This window comes from Podarcis erhardii, assembly GCF_964252035.2.
Source record: "Podarcis erhardii genome assembly, chromosome: 3".
NCBI lineage: Eukaryota > Metazoa > Chordata > Lepidosauria > Squamata > Lacertidae > Podarcis > Podarcis erhardii.
Window position 1 is genome coordinate 98,485,157 of NC_138507.1, and position 24,035 is coordinate 98,509,191.

The window sequence follows — 24,035 nt, forward strand, 5'->3', positions numbered from 1 at the left end:
TTCATCAAAATGAGATTTCTGGATTTTTGGTTTGGATTTATGCTCATTTTTTTGCTTGCTTTACCAGTTTTTTGGGTTTTTTTGCAAAGCAGTTCTGAGTCATGTTTTCAAAACAGTTGCAATTCAAGTGCGTCTGAAATGCTATATGCAGTGGGACTTGGTGCTACTTTTTTTGCATAAAGAAATTGTCATTATAAATTAGGAAATGGATAGTCAGGATCCAAACAACTGCAAACTAGTTATGCATATACAAGGTGGCTGGCTTGAGTTTCTCTTCCCTCAATACCACATGGAAAATCTCTTTTGAAATGGAGCTCTGTCCAAAACATTTCTAGAGAATAGGGGTCTGTTGATCAGAGCAAAACTTAACAAGCATCCCTTAAAGTAGATATTAAAAACCCAGCCATGTTTCAAATCCGCCCATTATGAAGTTTTACGTTTTACATTTGGATGATCATTTAAACATACTTTCAGTACCGACCAGTCCTGTCATTACACAGATAATAGTAATTTCCCTCCTTGTAGTAATTTCTCTTGTCCATAATTTTATTAATAATACATTGTTTTTGTGGTTTGCTTTGGGACCTGTATTTGGTAATCTAGGTGCTTTTCTTTGTTCTTGTCTTTCTGCAATTAGGAGAAATAATTACTTATTCTGATTCTGTTTTCAAAATGCCTAAAACAGAACAACTTGGGGTCCAAAAGTAGTTGTGCACCCATTCATTTTGAAAAAGAGCAGTATGACTTGTCAGTTATTTCTGACATAATGGAGATGCTCCTCATCTGTGCATAAAATTAGTATTATAACCTGAACAGTTCCATCTCATGATACCATCTGCACAGCACAAGACTTTTGGTTTCTCTTCCCTCTAGCCCAGGGGGCAGCAAACTTTTTCAGCGGTGGGCCGGTCCATTGTCCCTCAGACCTTAAGGGGGGCCGGACTATATTTGGGGGGGGGACGACGAATTCCTATGCCCCACAAATAACCCCAAGATGCATTTTAAATAAAAGGACACATTCTACTCATGTAAAACCATGCCGATTCCTGGACTGTCTGCGGGCCAGATTGAGAAGGCGATTGGGCCAGATCTGGCCCCTGGGCCTTAGTTTGCCTACCCTTGCTCTAGCCCACTGCAGGTATTCAAAATCAGCTCTAAAGGGTCCCCCCAGAACAGATGTGGGATATGTGAGGGGCTGTAGAGGAGAGAAAAGAGAAGCCCTATTGCAGAAGCAGACACTCACTTGGATTAATCTTAGATCTCAGCCGCAAGTCTCTATAGGTGTCAAATGCCATTGAGAATAATTGTACTAACAATATTGAGTTCCTTTCACGTGTCAGCACAGTGAACAAGAATTGGTTGAATTACATGTAGGTTTTCCAGTAGGAAACAAGCTACATGTAGGTTGTTTCCAGTACATGGAGACAATCAGAAACACCCCCACCTCAGTGTACCCATTTCTTCAAAACAAACTAATGGAAACCTCCACAATGCTTAAACATGTTCAGGCAGTCCAGTGCTATTTTTCTAGAAAAACAGGTGGCAGAACTCACCATGAACACCTCCCTCGTTCTCTTAGAATGGCAATGGTCCCCAGCTGAGAGGTGCTGGAAATGAGTTCCCGTGAGGTCCCTCTGGGGAAAAGAAGCCCTGACACAGTCTATGCTTAAAGCATGGAAAGGAAAAACAGGAAAACAGTCCCCATCCTCACTAATAACCCTGGCTCACAATGCATTATTCCACTATGCATCCCAAAGCATCCAAGTAAGAATTGGGCAGACCAAAGTCCTACACCACCTAACAGACTTCTACAAGAATGGCAACCCCATACCAGTAAGGAAAAAACAAGATAAGCTAGAGGACACCCTAATGCCTTGGCTGATCCACCACCTTCTGAAACAACCCAGCAGCAGCCACTAGGCCACTGACTAACTTTGGAAAGCTCCTCTTGACAGCAGAGGGACACAGCAAAGGAATGGTATCTACAGTATATTACTCCAAGACACTACAAATTCCTTCACCACAATTAAAGACCCATGGGAGCGTGACATAGGATATGAAATAAACTCTACCCAATGGTCCAAACTGTGGTCTATGCCACCATTTAAATCCATCTCAGCCAACAGAAGAGAGCTCACCTCGAAACATTTTTATAGATGGTACCTAACACCATGGAAGGAATGCGGGTGGCGCTGTGGTCTAAACCACTGAGTCTTGGGCTTGCCGATCGGAAGGTTGGCGGTTCGAATCCCCGCGATGGGGTGAGCTCCTGTTGCTCGGTCCCAGCTCCTGCCAACCTAGCAGTTCAAAAGCACGTCAAACTGCAAGTAGATAAATAGGTACCGCTCCGGCGGGAAGGTAAACTGCGTTTCCATGTGCTGCTCTAGCTCACCAGAAGCGGCTTAGTCATGCTGGCCACATGACCTGGAAGCTGTACACCGGCTCCCTCGGCCAATAAAATGAGATGAGCGCCGCAACCCCAGAGTTGGCCACGACTGGAACTAATGGTCAGGGGTCCCTTTACCTTTACCTTTTAACATCATGGAAGCTAGCACTGATAGAAGAAGAAGAAGAAGAAGAGTTTGGATTTGATATCCCGCCTTTCACTCCCCTTCAGGAGTCTCAAAGCGGCTAACATTCTCCTTTCCCTTCCTCCCCCACAACAAACACTCTGTGGGGTGAGTGGGGCTGAGAGACTTCAAAGAAGTGTGACTGGCCCAAGGTCACCCAGCAGCTGCATGTGGAGGTTCCTGATACATCCAGGAACCTCACCCAAATGCTGGAGAAGCTGCATGTAATGCATGAAATATGTAAGACATATTTCAGAATGAGCATGTTTTGAAGTGGAATCCATTTCACAAAGTTCTTGCCACTTTCCTTAAACACAATATTTCTTCTTTATTGTAGCCTATCCCTCAAAACTGCCGCAGTCTGATTTACGATGCTGAGTAAACAGGGTTGCACTTTAAGACATGTTTTTGTAAACTGAGGCATGGGCATTCTTTCTGATCTGACTCTTAGAATGGAGTTAACTTTTTTTGTTTTCTGGAGAACAAAATATAAAGCTGACAGGTGAAGCAATGCAGTGTTTGCTTTGGGAAAAGGATTGTGCTCAGTTTTTTTAAGCTATCACTCTAGGAGTCCCACTTTTGATAGGAGTGGCATTGCCTTTCAGTCCTTTACATTTAAGGATCTTGTAAATAAGGCAAGGAGAGTAGTTTTTCCTGGAAGCATTCATGATGGATTGGTCCAGTGGTATAATTGTTGCATTTTTGAAGTGAATTACCATATTTTTTGCACCATAACACTCACTTTTTTCCTCCTAGAAAGAAAGGGTCTGTGCATGTTATGGAGGGTATGCCTATGGGTGGCATGCCTACAGATTTTCCTCCTCTAAAAACTACGTGTGTGTTATGGTCGGGTGCGTGTTATAGAGCGAAAAATACGGTATATTAAGTAAATGCTATCTCTTAGCTATGTGTAATTATTTTGCCTTCTAACTTACAGGAAATCCTATTGTTGTAAAAGCGAAATCCAAAATCTCCTTTTACTTGAAACGTTACAACATTCAACATTTTTATTTTTAACTTGGGCATAAACTGGTGTTGCATCAGAAGGCGTCTGGCTGTTTTCTTAATATAGCTCATCAAGTTCTCCGAGGGACACCTAATAAAAAGACGGCTGCGTGATCCTTGTGTGCATCTGGGCTTGATAGTGTGGTACATTGCCGAGACTGAAATAGGCAGGAGGATTGTGCCTTGGAAAGACTAATGAACTGCAGCGAAAAGAAAACAGTGTTGCATGCAATAAATCTAGTACACAATGGAAAATTATGCCTTCGTTTCATTCTGGAATTACCAAATTATGGCTAGATGGGAAAACAAGAATATGTGACACTATTTCATCACTTTGGCAAAGGGTCATAGGTCAGTGGTAGGGAGTGAATTTTTCATGTAAAAGTTTCCCAGTTCAATCCCTGGCGTCCCCAAGCTGGGTAAGACCAGCCAGTGCACACAATACTTAGCTAGATGGACAAATGCACTATCGTGGTATAAGATGGGTTCCTGTGTTGCATCTTTGCATCAGTTGGAGGCGACCTTGAGGGTCATCTAGATCTGTCTCTGCTGTAAGGCAACCTGTGATCTTTGGATGAAGGGAGGCATATAAACTGAACAAACAAACAAAGGGAAGGGGGGTGTTAACCATTCAGTGGTCTGCCAAGACCCTTGGCAATTTTCCTTTTTAAATATTTATGTTTTATTGAAAATTTTCCTTTTTTTGGAAAGTTTTATGGACACTTCTCAGAATACATTGTAATAAAAAACCAACTAATCTAAACAAATAGAAAAAAAGGAAAATGCAAAGTCCTCTCTGATAGGACTCTTACCCACACACAGAGAGGCGGACTCTCCTGGCTCTCATCTGTGAGCTTCCCTTTCTTATCCCAGCCTCTCACCCTGGGAAATGTTACTTTCGCTGCCTCTCACACAGGGTCCTTCACCAACCATTCATCCCCTTCATCTGCGCGTCATTTCCTCGTTAACCCAGAGTAGAGGATAAAAGCAAAAGCAAAGCAGGGGGAAAAATATATTAGAGGGATGAAAAAGAAGAGGGGAGGAATAAAAAAGATAAATGAATGGATGCCTTTTTCTGACTATTTAAAGAAATAGTATGATGAACTCGCTAGCAGGATTTGAGCTATGAGCAACAAAAGTAATTAGATGGTAATATTGTGGTTATGATTTGATAGATAAAAGACAGGGTGCAGCAGAAGTGGAGAAGCAACAACTCCATGGTGAAAGGGGTGGGAAGTCGACAAAAATAAGAATTTTATTTTTGTTTTAACTGCATATGTTTAAAAAGTTGAAACTTAATAAGATATAATTAAATATATATATAAAAGGAAGACATTAGCAGAAAATACAGAAGAGGAACTTCCAATTTTCCATCTGCTGTTTGCATAAAATACGATTCTTGGTTGAAAGTTTTCGGTGCGAATACAAAGTGAAAGAAAAAAATATAATCACAAAAAGTTTTCTTTCAAAAATACTTGAATTTGTGATGCAATACGAAATATAAGTCTGTAAGTACTGGAAGCGTGAAATTAATAACAAGGCGATTCTTTTTTCAAGCGGCACGTGGGCGGCGTTTGGTGGCGAGGTGAGGAACTTCTGGTTTCACACGCCCCCTCGGCGCTGATCCGGCCCGGGATGGCAGGCGGGCAGGCGGGGAGCGGTTCTGGTTGGGGCCGCTGCTCGGGGCGAGACGCGGCGGTGGGGAAAGGGCGAGGGAAAAGCCCCCGTGGCCTCGCTTCCCCCTCGGGCGGCTCCCTCGCCGCCCCCCGGCCTGTGGGCGCACAGCCAGTTCCCTCCGAAGTTTCATCCGGGGCGCCACGTGATTTCCACGAAGCCCGCCTCGGAAGGCGCCGCAGCCGCCGCCGCAGCCCGGGCGCCCCAGTCAGGCGAGCGCGGGAGCGGGAGCGGGCGCCTGCCTGCCTGCCTGCCTGCCTGCCTCTGCTCTCTTCCCGGCCGGGTTCTGCCCCAGGAAGGCGGCGAGCGGCCGGGGAAGCACGCGCGCCTCGCGGTTGCCGGCAACTGGCGGGATGTCCCGGGCTGGGCTTTCCGCCTAGGCTGAGATGCAAAGCAAGCCAGCCAGGCAGGCAGGCATTCGTCCGGCGCAGCGCGGCGACGACGACGCTCCCCCTCTCCGGGGCTCCCCCGATGCGCTTTGGCCGCCGCCTCCTGCCGGCTGCGCGCACAAGGAGGAGCGCCTGCGCCGCCTCGGCGGGATGTCTCAGGGCGCGCCGGCGCCGAGCACTTTGCGAAGGAGCTCCTCTTCGGAGGGGACGCAGCAGGTAAGGCAGGGAGAGGGACCGAGGCCGGGAAGGGGGCTGGAAAGGGGACCCGGGGGGAGGGTGGCGACAGTGGCGTAGCGTGGGGGGGGTGCAGGGGGGGCCGGCCGCACCGGGCGCAACATCTGGGGGTTAGGGGTAGGGTTAGGGGGCGCAAATCCACGGGTTAGGGGGCGCAAATTACTTGCCTTGCCCCGGGTGCTGACAACCCACGCTACGCCACTGGGTTGCGTCGAGTCGTCCTGGCGCGCTCCTTCCCAGCAGTGGCGGACCTACATTTGGGGGGGGGGCTTGAAGCTTGAGCTGCTATGGGGGCCCCTTCACAACCAGCAACGGGGTCTAACCACGGTTCTCTTCTTCCATGGGGTTGCTCCACGGCAGATCACCACAATTTGCGTTTTTGGGTATCCAAAATTCATAGAATCATCAGAATCTTAAGAGTTGGGAAAGACCCCCAGGGTCATCTAGTGCAGGAATCTCAGCTGAAAGCACCCATGACAGCGTGGTCATCTAACCTCTGCTTCAAAACCTCCAAGGAAAGAGAGTCCATCACCTCTCGTGGGAGTCTCTTCCACTGCCAAACAGATCTGACTGTCAGAAAGTTTTTTCGAATGTTTAGTGGGAATGGCCTTTCTTGTAACTTTAAGCCATTGCCTCGAGTCCCACCCTCCAGGAGAAAGCGAGCATGTTCCCTCTTCCATGTGACAACCGTTAAGATATTTGGAGGTGGCTATCATAGCTCCTCTCAGTCTCCTCTTTTCCAGGCTAAACATACCCTGCTCCTCATAAGACTTAGTTTTCAGACCCTAAGCTTAGTTTCCTCTCTAGGGTCTGTTTTTTCAAAAAAGGGAAGGGGTTATATTAGCCACAGCAGAACAGCCAGCTTACTGTGCTACTAACACTCAGACTTTGTTGAAATGTACAGTGGTACCTCAGGTTAAGTACTTAATTCGTTCCAGAGGTCTGTACTTAACCTGAAACTGTTCTTAACCTGAAGCACCACTTTAGCTAATGGGGCCTCCTGCTGCTGCCATGCTGCCGGAGCCCGATTTCTGTTCTTATCCTAAAGCAAAGTTCTTAACCTGAAACACTATTTCTGGGTTAGCGGAGTCTGTAACCTGAAGCGTATGTAACCCGAGGTACCAGTGTATGCAGCAAAAAAAATCTTATCTGATTTGTTCTACTAGACCCAAAATTTTTAATCAAAGTGGACTGAAGTCACTTCTGGGGCTCCTCTGGAATTTGAGACCCTGAAGCTTGAGCTTCATTTAGCTTTGTAGTAAATCTTCCCCCTGCTTCTGAGGGATCGGAAATAAAACCACCGTGATCCAAGCAGGGCTGCAGAGGTTTGGTGCTGCTGTGCAGTCTCAAAAAACAAAATCAGATCAAAAAAATATATGGGGGTAGAGGAGCAGGGCAGCCAAAATGACAGAGGTGTGTGTAGAGCGGTTTACTTACCAGGAAAGGCTATGGGTTTTGTCTTTTCCTTGTTTTTATTACATATTTTGTGTTTTTAATCTATTTTTGGGCTGTGAACTGCCCTGAGATCTTCAGGCGAAGGGCAGTATATGAATTTAATAAATAAATGAAATCGCATGGGGTATGTTTTAGAAGAAATCTGTGAAGCGGATGAGGGCGGAGGAACAGGTGTGCACAGAAATAATTCCAGGTGAAAGTTTCCTGCATGGCAGATGACACTCGTGGCCGTTCCAACTCTGCAATTCTATGATTCTAAGGTCTATGACTTATAAGTTACAGGTTGTCAACTTGGCTGTTCTAAATCTTTATGCGACCGGGACCCCTCTACCCCACTTGGCACCACTGAAAGGAACCCTGGTGGACTGTGTCTGCCAGGGATCTCCTATGGGACTATACATTTCAGAACAAACTTAGAACACGCTGCTCTGTTTGTCCATTTGACACTAACAGAGCAAAGGCACGCAGCTTGAATTTGCCCATTGAACAACAGCCCTATCTTTCTGTGGCTACAAGCCATGATTGCTCTGCCTCCACAGCTTGGAGGCACCAATGCTTCTGAATGCCAGTTGATGGAAACCAGCAGAGGGAAGAGAGAGGGCTCTTTGCACAGGCATCTGGTCGGCCACTGTGAGAAGAGATGCTAAGCTTAGATGGGCCTGAATTTAAATTGCGTAACAATAACTAACAGATCAGTGACTGAGAGAGTGAGAAGAAATAAACTGACAGCGAGGTGGAAGGAGGGAATGAATCAGAGTGGATGGAAAGAGAAAGGAACAGGGAAGGGCAGAAAGGACAATCTCTTTCTCCAGATAGGCCACATCCTTGTTCATCCTGAAATGCTAATTTTTAAAAGTCTCCAGGGAAGGAGGCTAGAATTACCCATAGACATCAATGGGGAAATTAAACAATCTGATATAACTAGGATCGGGCACAAGCATGTCCATTTCGCCCTTCCCAAAGCAGGGAGTAGAAAACCACATTGGAGCGGAGCATCCTCACTTAGGGTTGGCATAAGGCCACAAGCAGTGTCTGTGCGGAAATCATCAAAAATGTCCGGGAAAATCCGGACGTATGGCAGCCCATGTCAGGAGTTTCGTTTTTGCAGATTTCCCTCAGAAATACGGTAGCTCGAAAACATCCCATTTCCTTGCGATTTTGCAATTAAAAAACCAAAAGAACTTTTCTGTCTAGATTTTTGCTTTTTGAAATATGGCAACCCTATCCGTGGTGGGCATGGATTTCTGTCTATTAGGAGTGGATCTTGGGGTAGGGGGATGGCATGGGGAGTGGCTGGAACCCGGAACAAAATTGTACTTCATACTGCAAAATTTTGTTGCAGGACCCACTGTATAATTCTCTAAATCAAAACCCACCAGTGGTCATAAGCGACTTGTTGGTCATGCCTTGCCGGAAGGCAGTAGGTACCCTCAGCGATACCGTCTTGTGTGTGTTTTTTAAAGTTGCTTTTCAAAGAGAAGGAGAAGGAGTGGGGGTGGGGGACAATGGGGGGGAGAAGGAGTGAGTTAGATTGGAAATTTGATGCATTCTCAGTGGGGGAACTCCCATGCACATGCAAAGTCTTTACCATCACAGAAGACAGTGGGAAGCCTCAGCGAGCAGATCATACCCCGAAGGGGAAAGCAGAGAGAAGACCCAGGTCCGCTTCAGTGATTTTGCTGGGACCTAAGCACACCAAAGCCTTCCAGGGCCCATTAAGCTAGGGCTTGCCGATCAGAAGGTCGGCAGTTCGAATCCCTGCAACGGGGTGAGCTCCCGTTGATCAGTCCCTGCTGCTGCCAACCTAGCAGTTTGAAAGTGCGTCAAAGCGCAAGTAGATAAATAGGTACCACTCTGGCGGGAAGGTAAATGGCGTTTCCGTGCTTCTCTGCTATGCCAGAAGCGGCTTTGTCATGCTGGCCACATGACCCGGAAGCTGTATGCCGGTTCCCTTGGCCAGTAAAGTGAGATAAGCGCCGCAACCCCAGAGTCATCCGCAACTGGACCTAATGGTCAGGGGTCCCTTTACCTTTTTTAAGCACACCAAAGCCTTCCAGGGCCCATTAAGCAGAGTGAAGGGGCCATGCCATGCTTCTGAATACCAGCTGCTGGAAACCACCAGAGGGGAGAGTGCTCTTGTGCTCGCGTTGCACTTGCGGGTTTCCAACAGGTCTCTGGTTGGCCACTGTGAGAACAGGATGCTGGACTCAATGGGCCACTGGCCTGATCCAGCAGGCTCCTCTTATGTTAAGCTGCAGATGCTACAGCAGCAGCCAATCTACCCTCCATTCCCATTTTTGCAAACAGCAGGTGTTTCTTTACTAGTGCACCTTTAAAAAACAAACAAAAAGCACACGCACCAGGAAGTGTGCAATAACAAATGTTACTGGTGTATTTCACAGTGGTCAAAATGAAGAGTTGTGAATTGGGAAAGGGATTTTAATTAAGAAATAAACAAGATTCTAGTCCATCTAGCCCCCAATGCTCCGGTGATTCTTCCTTCTTTCCGTGTTCTTGGGTTAGTCCTTCACCTTTTTGTGTCCACATTCCCATCTCCCTTCACTCCCAATTAATGTTTACATGTTGTAGTTGTGTGTGTGTAGGTTTTGCACAAGACCTCTGTATTAAAATTTAAGAAATATAAAGGTTTAGTTATGTTTGGCAAACATACCCCCAGCATGCAGTAGTTGGAAGTAGGCATGTTGGAAATGTGTCGGCAACTGCAAAGGACATCTCTTGTATGTGCCAATTTCTCCTGAAGCGCAGTTTTAATTATATTCTTAATACTGCTGTTTTGCAGAAGAGCAGCTTAAAAATAATAATAATATGATTACCTTCAGCCACAGTTGGTGGAAATAGCCATGATGCATCCTTTCCTTTTGGCTGATGGAAACAGAATGGCTAAGCTGTGCTCAGGCAAGGAGCAAACGAAAGTAGAGGATGCAGCAATAGATGGCATGTTGTTATTGTTTAGTCGTTTAGTCGTGTCCGACTCTTCGTGACCCCATGGACCAGAGCATGCCAGGCACTCCTGTCTTCCACTGCCTCCCACAGTTTGGTCAAACTCATGCTGGTAGCTTTGAGAACACTGTCCAACCATCTCGTCCTCTGTCGTCCCCTTCTCCTTGTGCCCTCCATCTTTCCCAACATCAGGGTCTTTTTCAGGGAGTCTTCTCTTCTCAGGAGGTGGCCAAAGTATTGGAGCCTCAGCTTCAGGATCTGTCCTTCCAGTGAGCACTCAGGGCTGATTTCCCTAAGAATGGAGAGGTTTGATCTTCTTGCAGTCCATGGGACTCTCAAGAGTCTCCTCCAGCACCACACTGCAAAACTTCACTACACACAAACCCACACACCTACACAATGTGTTCATTGCATCCACAGTCAGTGCACATGATTTTATACTGGATGCCTCTACAAACTGGATTAGCCGTGGATTGGAAAAATCTTAATTAACTTGGCGGGGGGGGGGACCAAATTAACTGGCTGGCTGTTGGATGAATGCTGTGAATGCTGTGGGGTGGGGTGAGGAATGGAGGCACAGGGAGCTTCTAATCCACATTAAACTCCTTTGTAGGTGAACCCTAACTAAGTCATCTGATTTTGTTGGCCAGGGTCATGAAGACGATGAAAGGAAAGTACGACGGAGAGAGAAGAACAGAGTTGCGGCCCAGAGGAGCAGAAAGAAACAAACACAGAAAGCAGATAAACTCCATGAGGTGAACATTGCTGTGGGTGCCTGAGGGAGGGAAGAGCAGTAATATCATTCCCAAGTGCAAATGAGGGCCCTCTTCATACTTGTTTAAGGGCTGAACAAAATGGCAGCATTTGTCAGGGCTGGGGAACCTTGTTGTTGAGCAGCTGTAAAGTAGCAATGGGGAGTATGTGTTTTGTAGCAGAAAAGCAACTGGTGGGAGGGGGGTGCTTAACCCTTTCTCTGCCTACTGGTACTACGGTCCTCCCAGCCCACGCTGCTGCTTTTTCCTTAGATGCAGCAGACATGAGTCTGGAAGAGAAGCAGCTGGGGGGAGGTGTTGTATGGAGAAGGAACAGCCAGCGGAATCACTTGCCTTGCAGTATCTGAAGGGCTTTCAAACCCGAGAGAGAGCTGATGTGTTCTCTGTTACTTGCAAGGGGTGGCACTAGAACTGATGGGTGGGAATTGCAGGGAAGCAGATTTTGGCTTCAACATTTAGGTGAGATGTCCAAATGGTTATGGGTTGTTTGACAGTGGAACAGCCGGCCTTGGGAGGTGTTGGGGTCTCCTTTGCTGGAGGTATTGTAGCAGAGGCTATAGACAGCCATCTGTCAGGGAGGCAGCAATTGCGTCCTGCGCTATAGATCCTGCTTTGAGCAACGGATTGGATGACCTACAAGGTTCCTTCCAGTTTTATGACTCTATTATGTTCACATGCAAACGTCTGTGGAATTCATTGTCTCCTTCTACCATTTTGCATCTGTTCATTCACTACCCTGTTAGCAGTTTGGTGATGTGGCAAACAATGCCTTGCATGACTGGAATGGATGACGTTTTTAAATTATTATAAATGATCATACATAAATACATCATTTTATTTGTATGCCATAATTCTAGAGTTCAACCCATGCTCAAGGCGGCTTACAACATGAAAAACCGTATTTTTCCATGTATAAGACAAGGTTTTTTGCTTTAACAAATTAGTAAAAAAATTGGGGGTCGTCTTGCACATGGAACATGGGCATCTGGGGGGGATTTTTTAAATATTTAAACAAAGGTCTGGGATTTTGTTTTTGTTTTTTTAAAAAAACATTTATTAAAGTTTTAAAAATAGTACAAAAAGAAAAGAAACAACAAAAATATAAAAATACAAAAATATAAAAATACAGAAATAAAAACAATTTAAAAACACGTACAGTTTCCATTCACTTATTTTCTTTTACCTTATTTTCTCGACCTCCTCACACCTCCCTTTCTTATATTCCAATTCAGATTATTTGTTCAGCAAATCCTCATCATTAATTCTATTACTTATTTCAAAACCTTATTTTCCATATCTCTTAGCATTTCAGCTGGAAACCACTTAATTTCTATCCAACATCATTCTAACATTCATTAATTTTACAATATTTCTGCAAGTAGTCTTTAAATTTCTTCCAGTCTTCTTCCGCTGACTCTTTTCCCTGGTCTCGGATTCTGCCGGTCATTTCTGCCAGTCCCATCAAAGGTCTGGTATTTTGGCTTGGGTGGACTGAGCCGGTCCTTCCTTCTGCCATTCCCTCTTTCTCCTCCCCCTCCGGGCTGTACACTGGTGACTGGCTCGCCCCCTGAAGCTCCCGCCAGCTCGATCATCGGAGCGAGAACAGCCACTGCTTCCTCGGCCACCTCTCCTCGCCCTTCTTTCCTTTTTTCCCCTCTTCCCCTCTCAAACTCCAACCCCGTCCCCAGCTCACCACCTTCCTCAGCTTGGATTGCTTGACAGCATGGCCCAGTGCAGAGCGGGCACTGCCTTCCCCCTGCTCTTCATCGGCATGCTGTTTGGAAACCTCCTTCCCTGCAGCAGCCGCAGTAGGGGAAGCATGTGGGGCCCCAGCTGCTGCCTTTGCTTCCACCTCAAAAAAGATCAACAACTTGCCGGCACCGATCATCTTCTTCTACATCGTCTTATACGCGGAAAAGCACGGTAATTGCAAATGTAATAAAAATGGTCATAAACAATAATTAAAAGACATTTAAAAAGTACATAACTAAATAGAACAACTTCCACATTAAATCACAACAAGATTGAAGAGTAAAGATACAAAAATTAATATCAATAGCAGCAGCAACCTCTCACTCTCCTCCCCACAACAAAACAATACCCTAGCCCGAGAGTCTGTTCAGCAGCCTAAGCTTTTGTAGCTGGAGTCAGTCAGGGCCCCAGCATCCCAGGCCAGGTGGGAAAAGGCCTGCAAGGCAAGGAGCAGGTCTTCCACGACTCATAGCCAAGATGGTCTCTGGCCTCTTCAGCAGCCTCAGCTTCTGTAGCTGGAGTCAGTCAGTCAATCCTGTGACCAGGCAGTCCATGATGTGATGTGCAATAGTGTTATTTGGCTTTGAATACTCTGTCATATGTTATCCCAGAGTGGCCAACCAGATGCCTATGGGAAACCCAGATGCAGGGCATAAGTGCAGAAACCCTCTTCCGTCCCCCGTCCCCCAGCAGCTGGCATTCAGAGGCAAACTGCTTCTCATCTTGGAGGTAGCATTTAGCCATTGCTAGTTTTCCTGAAGGAGCTCAGCCTTGGTGTGTCAGAAAACCTTAGGCCCATCTATTTCTGCATTCTGTTTCTGACAGAGAGGCCAGCAGGATGCTCAGAAGGCAAGGTGCAGTGGAGCTGAACACCCCAGCTGTTTGAACAGGGCATTGGTGATCAGTGGTAGACTGCCTCTGATCACAGCTGTTCCATGCTTCACCCTTGAGGCTCCTAGGCGGTTCTTTCCTCTGAAAACACATTTTCCAGGATGCTTAAACTCGTGGTTCTCAATGCAGCCTGGGGCAGTGAATTCTGCATAATAATTACAAACCACATGAAGTACAGTTTTGACTGGCCTGCATCTTACACACCCTGCCAGGTTCAGAAGATCCTGGAGTATGTCATGTTTTGACTCAGAATCGGTGTGTTTTTCACTATTCACTCTCTCTGCAATGTTCATGATATTAGAAGTCTGTGCCACAGCCCTTCTTGCTGTTGCGTGTCTTTCAGGGCTATAAAGGCTTTCCTTTTGCTCTTTTCTATGTGTCTTCTATGTAACAAGTAGAGCAGAAGAATACAGGGCTCCTACACTTTAACTGGTGTACAGAAAAGGAGCTTTCAACAGGTGTAGCTTGTGCGGAAACTATTTTTTACCAGAGTCATGGCAGTTCTCCAACATAAATTTTTTTTTGCAGGCCACTAACTGGCATGAGAGTGGCCGCTCAGTAGACCATTTAGTAAATCTTTTGTTATTCTACAAATCAAAACACAGATTTCAGATTTTAATAACATTTCCCCTTCAGTGTTGGCATTGTTGTCAAAATAATTGCTTTGGTATCAAAATGTCCTTTTATCTAGTAACATATAAAGGGGAATAATAATAATAATAATAATAACAACAACAACAACAACAACAACAACAACAACAACAACAACAACAACGATGACACCACCCTTCATTGTAAGATCTCAGAGCAGTTCACAGAATAAAATACAGGAGAAAAACATGTAAATAATTAAACAAGGCAGCAAAACAATAACCGGCCCCCTTCTCACAGACAACATTTAAAAGGCTGTAGGATATAAATCAGCCAAGGGCCTGGTTGAAGAGGAATGTTTTTGCCTGGTGCCTAAAAATACATAATGAAGGTACCAGGCGAACCTCCCGGGGGAGAGCATTCCACAGATGGGGAGCCACTGCAGAAAAGGCCCCTTCTTGTGTTGCCACTAGGCCTGGGTGATACATCAATATATCGCCCAGGACCAGTATGAGGAGCAGACTGCAGTGTCTGCTTCACTCAGTGATATATCGCTGGTGAAACCGCCACCGCTCCTGAGTCCCTCTGCTAACGACTTCCTCCAGTGAGCGTTACTAGCAGAGGGACTCAGGAGCGGTGGCGGTTTCACCAGCGATACATCACTGAGTGAAACTGCCATCCCACGCTGCCCTCATACTGCGCAGAGGAAGATAACAGCTGCATCGGTGAGGCGCTGATACAGCTTGCGCCTCTCTCTGCATCTTTAAACTGCTTGGCTAAAGAGTGTCTGGTTGCCGCTCCCCTCAGCCGAGCAGTTAAAGGATCCCCCAGCCCAGCGCTGGCTCCTCGGCAAGTGGGGGGGGGGAAGACCAGGGATGGATCTTCCGGGATTGGGGAACCCTCCCGCACCCCAGCTGAGCCAGACAAACAAGCTGCATTGTCCCAGCCTGCTAGGCACTGGGGTGAAACCGCCTCAGCTTCCGCAGTGAGAGCTGCGACAAATTATCCCGGCACCTCGCAGGCTGAGGCCAATGCAGCTTGTTTTTTCAACATCACAGTATATCGCCAGACCACGATGTTTGACTGGTGATATACCGCGATGTTGAAAAGATGATATTGCCCAACCCTAGATGCTACCCTTTGGACTTCACGTGGAGGAGGCACATGGAAAAGGGCCTCAGATGATGAATGCAGAGTCTGGGATGGTTTATATGGGAAGAGGTGGTCCTTGAGGTACTGCGGTCCTCAGCAGTTTAAGGCTGCATCAGTACTGTATTGTGAAAATCACAGAGAGTAGTCAATAATCTGTCCCTGATCAAAGCAGTCCCAATCTCCTTTAAGTCAATCAATCAAATGTCAGGCCAAGAACATATATTGTTCATTGTTCTACAAACTTCCTGCAGACTACCTGAATTGTCTGTCGTTTGAGAGCCCCTGGCTGGGACCATGTTGCAACTTTAGAGTTGTAGTTTCTTTAGTCTCACATTCCCCTGGAGTACATTTCTGCATTCCTTTTAACTCTCCTTTCCCTTTCACTCCTTTAACTGATAACTGTAAAGCTGATTTTCTTTAGAAGAGAGGCTCAAAACTGGAATAAGAAGGGTGTTGGCCAAGACTGTGTTCAGTGAGGTCGTAACAACTACTGTGAGTTTTATCATTTAGTGCTTCAATGCTTTCTTATGAGCAATCCTGAATGCATTTTAGGAAATTAGGGGGGGAGAACCAGAGAGATTAATGTGACATTTCCGTAGAAGAGAACAAATTATTCATCCCCTCCATGTGTGGTACGTGGCACGCTTCAAGCAGGTAATGAACTTAGTGACTATAGCAGCTGTTCCGGGCAACTGCTTCTATCTACTTTTCTTTTTTAAGGTGTATTGCTATAAATTCTCCTAGCCACATTCAAATCAGGGGGGGGAACCAGCAACCTGCTGTACATTTGCATTGGTGCCTAAACCACCTCTCTTTTCCCCACCTGCACTTAAAAAATAATAATTTAAAAAACAGCTTTGCGTCTATGTTTCATTTGACAAGCACACCGATGAAGAAAGCAGATAATGTTTGATAAAGGAGCAGAGAGGATGGGAGACTACAGGAAGTGCAGATTATTAAGATTGTTTCATTTTAAAAATGGAAGCTGTGATGATCCAGGAAAGGGTTTGCAAATGATGTGGGTTTTGTGGAAGGATTTGAAAGAGGAGAGTGATATATGCAGAGCTCACCAGGGGGCTTAATAAACTTTCCTGCCTCCTGGTTTTCACCTGTTCTTTTTTTAAAACAACAACACAAAAACTGACAGACCACAAGAGATGGATATTGGGTTGTGTTTGGTTTGATTGCAAGCCTCTCCACAGTTATGGGTGTTTCTTTATTTCCAGTTGGTTCCTCTCCTCATAATAGACATGTTTGTGTGCATCCGTTTCTGATGGCAGCAGATCTAAGTAACTGCTAGGTTTTCAGAACATGGGAGGACAGCAATTGTTGCCTTTCCCCCTCCAGCAACTGAAAGGGAAGCGTCATAGCTCAGTGAGAGAATATCTGCTTTTGTATACAGAAGGTCCCAGCTATCACTACGTACTGTAGGGCATGTTCTGAACACCTGGAGTGCTGCTGTCCGCCAGTGTAGGGAACACTGAACTAGATGAGCCAATGGTCTGATTCGGGGTGTGTTCCCATTAGTGCACAACGAAGTTGTATTTTGCGATCAGCGTCTGTGTTTGTTTCACAGCTCTTCCCCTGGCTGTTCACATCAGCACAGCTTCATCAGTGTCAGATTCATTTCTGTTTATGAATGCACCGGGGTCATTGACTAGAGGCAAAGTAGAAACAGCTTAAGGAATCCAATTGATGTGCAGCTAATTTGAGAAATAGTGCATCAAATTGTATTATTTTATAATAGGGGACAGGAACTCAACAGTAATGTCTCATAACAAATGCAACTGATCTGTAGAAACGACTGTGCAACTTGAAAAAAGAGGCAAGGCGTGTACTTTTGTAAACCAAGAAAATCTATAAAAAGAAGAAAAAATAAAAATAAGAGAAGACAGGACCCATATGTGTTTTGATGGCCCCATGTGTGAATGTGAATTAAAAACCCAACACTGGAAATGCAGTGTGTTCACAGCTATTTTCATAAGACTCTTGTAATATGGACAGATTTAGGGGGGCTGTGTTTCTTGCTTGCAGAGGACAGGCCTCCCTTTGAAGGTGTCCTCTGTCTTAAAGGACTGCCACCTGGTCCTAGTCCAGTGTCAAGATAAGAAGGGAGAGCAGGAAGGACCTTGAAGTTGCACATCAACAGTTAGCGGCATCTGGGCCGCAGATTGTGCAGGCTCCTCTACATGTATAAATTAGCACATGTACATTTTAATGCAAATCAGTGCCTTCATGCGTCTTCTCTTGCTTGGGCGGTAGATTCCTACTGTATCGTCATTTCTCTGTCATGGCTAATAGTTTGGGGATAGGTCTGTCTGCCATGAATGTGTCTATCCCCTCTGAGCTACCACAAAGTGCCAACGCCTCTGATATGCAAACAGTAGATTTGCATTAGTGAAGGCCGCAGTAATTGAGGGCTGTGTACACACTAATCTTGTTCATAGCACACAAAAAATGTAGTTTTTCTCAGTCGGGAATTATTCATGCTCATCCTCAACATGGTGGCTTCTAACAAGATTGATTCTAAATCCTGCCATCTCCACAACTTTTCCTGTTTACATATACCGTATCCCAGGGGAACGAAGAAGGAAATGGTCATTGTGACTGCTCACCCACTCATTTATTGCCATTATAGCCTACATCTGTTTTTAAATACCATAGGTACAGTGGTACCTCGGGTTAAGAACTTACTTCATTCCGGAGGTCCGTTCTTAACCTAAAACTGTCCTTAACCTGAGGTACCACTTTAGCTAATGGGGCCTCCCACTGCCGCTGCGTGATTTGTGTTCTCATCCTGAAGCAAAGTTCTTAACCCAAGGTACTATTTATGGGTTAGTGGAGTCTGTAACCTGAAGCGTATGTAACCCGAGGTACCACTGTACATAGCAATCGTTCCAAAATGGGCTTTATTTTCAGAACAGGTTTCTCAAGAAGCACTTTTTGTGGGGCCAAAGATATGTACTAGGTTATGTGTGGACTTTGTAGGGAAAGCAAGAACTCGTTCTCCATTGGTTGCCGCATAAAATGTCATGTGTGTGCAGCCAGAATCTCACGTCTGGACCCAGATGTCATGAAGCTTACTCTGTTGCCTCAAGGTGCAGTCATTTACATATCAAACTTGCCTTACCCCTTAAATTACTATCAGTGGCTACTTACCAGTATGCTTCTGACTACAAGTTGTTGGAAACCATAGGAGGGGAAAGTGCTGTTGTGTTCAGATCCTGCTTACATGCTTCTCATCGGCATGTAATTGGCCACTGGGAATAGGATGCTGGACTAGACTGGCGATTCACCTGATCCACCAGACTTTTTAAATGTTCTTAAACTAACAAAGCCCAGACCATGATGTACAAGAAATATCACACAGAGACGCGATCTTCAGAGTAGCTCTTGATAGCTGATACCAAGTCTGCTTTTATCTGATTTCTTCCCCTTGCCTTGTTTTTATTTACTTTGCAATGAGGAAACAGCGAAGTGGGGGAAATGTGCCTGGCAATGCCTGGCTGGGTTGCATGCTTAACTCATGTGATAATCCGTTTCAGGAATACGAGTGCCTTGAGCAAGAGAATATCTCCCTGAAAAAAGAAATTGGAAAGCTGACCGACGAAATGAAACACTTGAGCGAAGTCTTGAGGAACCACGAAAAAGTCTGCCCTCTGTTACACTGCTCTTTAAACTTTGGCTTGATTCCTAGACACGATGTCCTCAGTGGCCCCTTGCCAAGATGAGGAGGCCACCTTCAGAGGATCTGCAAGTTCTACTGATACGAGAGAGTTTTTGAGAGCCTCTTTCTTTTCCACCATGCTTCATGGACATGACAAGCACTCTCGCAACTTGCGACTGGTTTCCCACCACGAAAGTCTAGTAAATAATCAGGATGCTTCCTTGAGGATGAAAAACATGAATGGACTGCAACCTTGTGGGAAAATCTTTGGACAAAGTGCTCTCTCTCTCTCTCTCTCTCTCTCTCTCTCTCTCTCTCTCTCTGTGTGTGTGTGTGTGTGTGCATGTTTCCACTGTGTGCTGTTTGTCCAGCAAGGAATCTGAAATGTGGCCTTGAATGCAAATAATGTCATCACATTTATTTTTAAAGACACAACTTTCTTGTCCTCATTGTTGCTAAGAAATGTGCTGGCGATGATGAGGAAAGGGGAAGAGCCTTTTCTGGAGCTTGAAACCAAAAGGGATAGTGGGCACATCCTGGAGCCAAGGATTGCCACTTCTGCATCTCTTGCCTACCTACCCGATTCTTTGTTCCCTATGTGCCTTGGGCTTCTCCTCTTCCACTCTCTGTCAAGTTCTGTGAAAATCCAAACATTGCATGTATACTTTTCGGGCTTGTTGTAGTCGTACGTAAATTCAGTGATACAAATGCAGCCATCTCCCCTGGTGATTGGGTAGCCCACATCCTAGGCCTATTTTTTTCTTCTTCTTTTTGGTGGCGGCGGGGGGGGGGGTGTTCCCAGTTTTCAGGAGAGGCCTGAGGGAAGCATGCAGAGGATGGCAGAGGGAAGAAGAGAGGAAGATTCCCCTCTCTTGAGCAGTACCGTGGGGTTTCTTAACTGCGAGCACACCATGAATTTAAAGCACATGAGCTCCTCCAAAGATTCCTAAGAACGCTAGTTTATTGTAGCTCCGTGAGGGGCTAACTATGGCTCCTAGGATGCTCTGGGGAAAGCCACATGCTTTAAATGTATGGCATGTATGTTCTTTCATTCCTTTCAAATAATGAGCCTATGGTTTGGCTACGTTGTTGAACTGTGCCTCCAGCATTGATACCCTTTTATTTCCTCCTTCTTTTGAGCCGCTGTTCTGAACCCCATTCTACAGAGAACATATTGATGCCCCCCTTTTATTTGCACTGTTCTCCATCTTCATGAGTCCCTTCCATGCCACCCCATAAGGAAAAAAAAGCATTTATCTGGCTGGTGAGTTCCTGCTTTATTATGGATCAGAGCCAAAGTCTAAAGCTAATCACATTTTTGGCGTGTTTGCTGAATGACTCCGAGACCTGCATGAAAATATCTGTTTCCCCTTCCTTTATGGAGGGTGAATGCACATCACCACTCATGCCCATAACTGGCATGTCTTTGAAAACCACAAATCCTTGCTGAGTTTCATTTCAGGAACACAGCCTCACCCTTTTCTGCCCATGTTCATAGGACTGGGAACATGGGAAGCTGTCTTGTACTGAGATGGACCACTGAGCCATCTAGCTCACCATCATATGCACTCACCCGCATGGGCGCTCCAGGGTTTCAGACACAGCCAGCCCTACCTGGAGATGCTGCAAATTCAACCTGGGACCTTCTGCAATCAAAGCAGATGTCCTACCATGGAGCCATACCCCTTCCTCTGGGATTTCTCTGCTGTTTTCAGAGCAGGAAAAGCTGACAGTGTGATCTGATGAACGTTCAAGCTCAGTGTTCATTGGAGTTTACACTCTAAAACAGAGATGGGAAACATCTCCAGAACTTTTGAGAATCCATCTTGCATCATCCCTGACTATTGGTCAGGAAGAAGAAAGCTGGAGTCACAACATCAGGAGGGAGGCATCTCCCCCACCTGCCTCCTCTCTTTGGTACCTGACATAGCTATGGGTTAAAATAGCAGAAAGGCCATATTCGTTCACAGTGCATGGAGGGAGGCAGAACTTCTGCGAGATGACTAAAGGAAACTCAAGGACATCTGAAAACAAAGTTCTGATTTATATGGTTTTGCTTCCATTTTCAAGTCCTTGAGCCAGGGAAATATGCGTTCACCACATAGCCACATTTTTCAACGCTTACAGCAATGAGGATCTGGGATTCTCCAAAAAGGGAAGTTCATGACTTTTTCAAAGAGGACCTTTTGGTTTCTCATCACTTATGCAACAGGATACTTTTAACCCCCTTTTCTAAAGTACACTTTTGGTTCTGAAGTGAGGATACTTAAATAGCCATTCTGTACTTCTGCGAATGGCATGTCCTGACTGGATGAACTAAGAGAGAGCATTTTAAGAATGCTGCCGGTTTTCAACTCTGGCAGTTACTTTCTCGACTCACCCTCCTGCATTGCTGTTACTGCTGAAAAGGGAATGGGGATTGGGGGGGCACTTAGGTAATATTAGATTGTGGACTGAAGCACATATCCCCTCCCCCACCCCTGCCTCTTTAGACCTTTATGTCCCTTCCAACTCTATGGTTCTATGATCTGTATTACTTCACTTCAATCTAGAAACAGCTTGCTGGGTGGGGTGGATCTGCTATGTTAGCTTCCTTGCAGGTGGACCACCACTCCTTGGGGGTTGTAGAATGGCGTCAATTTCCGTTCTAACATGTATTCGTCGCAATCGGTGCTGGTTCTGTTCTGCTGCAGTTCTGTTTCCATGAAATGCGACATTATTCACCTCTCCGCCTGCCATTTAGCATGACTTGCGCAGCTTATGAAACTCTGAACTTACATTCATTTCAATACAAAGAAAACGTCAAAACAATCTGGGGGGGGGGTCCCATGTCATTAATTACGTCTCGTTTGTGGACTTGGCAGCAGCAGCAACAACAACATGAATGGATTTCTGTTCCTGACCACAGAAGGAGAGGCAAACTGTTCCTTTCTCATTTTTGTCTCATTCTTTGACATCTTTACAGTTGCTTATTGGAAGGAAGATAGACCCGGGGGGGGGGGGTTAGTGGGGAGCAAATGCACCAGCAGAGCCAATCCAGTGTTCCTGCTTGTGTGTTTGCACTGCAACAGCCTCTCTGCCACCTCACCTCTCTCCCTCCCAGTAAGCAACAACAACTCACCTGCTGCAAAAGTAGCATAGCGGCTCCAGTCCACCCTATGAGATACTTTTGAGCCAAGACATGTGTTTGGGGGGACCCTGATGCTCATTCAGCTGAGTAGGCACCAGACCTCACCTTATATACCTACCCAGTTGCTGTGCTCTGCCAGTGAGGCCTCTGACAGATGCCGTCTGATAAAGAGGTCCATACCTTACAATATAGGAATTGGGCCTTTAGTTGTGGTGGCACCTGCCCTTTGGAATGCCATCACCTTGAATATTAGACAGGCACCATCTCTGTTTTCTTTGCGGTGTCTACTGGAAACTCTCCCTCTTCCGGCAAGCCATTTAAGTAGAGATCTTTCCTGGTATGCACCTGTACTGGATATGTTTTTAAGATTTTTTTGTTCAATTGTTTTATCATTTGTTATTTGCTACCCTGGGAAGGGAGGAATATAAATTTAATAAATAAAATAAACAAAAAGCTGTGTCCCCGCAGCACTTCTGGGGGAAGTCAAGTGAGAAAGAAGAGGAAGGGAGGCCTGAGGGACACTCAGTCTCTGAAGGGTGCTCAATTATTTGGGAACTGTTACATCATTGGAACGGGGCCTATATAAGCATATAGTACAAAGCACGAAATGCAGGGTGTCAGCTTTCAGCTAAGAATAATGATAGCAAACTTCCTGGGCCTGGGGCCAAGGCAGTACTGGTCCTCTGGTATTATAACAAGTATGGGGAACCTGTGCTGCCCCCCCCCAGGTATTGCTGGACCACAACTCCCATCAGCCCTGACAATTGCCCACAGTGGCTGGGATGGATAATATTGCAATTGATTGCCCACCCTTCACCCTAAGGTCCCAGGGCAGGTTGAACATCTTTTAAATCACAACCTATAAACCACAGGTAGTGCCCAGCGACATTTGGAGGGTTACAGATCCCTCATCTCTGAGCTAGACCATTCCAGAATCTCTTGCTTTTGTAGCTTTTAAAGGAGAGGAGAAGACAGTTGTGAGGGTAAACATGCCTTGTCTTTTTCTGTTGACCGGTTTCAGGGAAACCATAAATGCATCTGTCTTGTCCTCCTGCTCTAAGCCCAAGGCTCTCATGAACATTCAGATCCCATGTGTTGACAATTGGTGGGACCCAGATTCAAATCCAAGATCACTGCTGTCAGCCAGCATAACCTACTTCACAGGATTGTTGTGAAGGAAATGTGGGGTAGTCCTTTTAGATGCACCTGCCACTGTTCCTTGGAGGAAGGTTGGAATCCAAATGTGAGTAATAGTAAGTAAAGCATGATTTTCAAGAGATGGTACTTCAAATGTTGCATTATTACAATGTATTTTTTCAACATTCCCCTCCACCTGGAAAACAGAGATTGTCCCCTTCTTCTTCCCAGCACACCTTGCTAAAGACTCCCCCGCACTTTGAACCCACACCTCATCACCATGGCAACTGGTGAGTCCCTGGCTTGGAAAGAAAGCTTAGCCTGTTATTTTCCACTGACCTCCAGTCTTCCCCTCAATAATCCAAATAATCAAAACCCTGCCATTTAATAATTTATAGGGTTTAGGAGGGTGTTGGAGGAGACTCTTGAGAGTCCCATGGACTGCAAGAAGGTCAAACCTCTCCATTCTTAAGGAAATCAGCCCTGAGTGCTCACTGGAAGGACAGATCCTGAAGCTGAGGCTCCAATACTTTGGCCACCTCATGAGAAGAGAAGACTCCCTGGAAAAGACCCTGATGATTGAGGGCACAAGGAAAGATTGAGGGCACAAGGAAAATGGGACAACAGAGGATGAGATGGTTGGACAGTGTTCTC

General features: G+C 45.7%; 1 protein-coding gene across 1 annotated transcript; it reads left to right on the top strand.

The window, feature by feature from the left end:
* The first annotated feature begins 5,490 nt into the window (after positions 1-5,490).
* On the top strand, positions 5,491-19,822 carry BATF3 (basic leucine zipper ATF-like transcription factor 3). Its single transcript, XM_081856024.1, has 3 exons — positions 5,491-5,854; positions 10,939-11,043; positions 18,993-19,822. The coding sequence occupies exons 1-3, from the start codon at positions 5,636-5,638 to the stop codon at positions 19,176-19,178; spliced, it is 510 nt and encodes a 169-aa protein (XP_081712150.1). The 5' UTR covers positions 5,491-5,635; the 3' UTR covers positions 19,179-19,822.
* Positions 19,823-24,035: the final 4,213 nt, after the last annotated feature.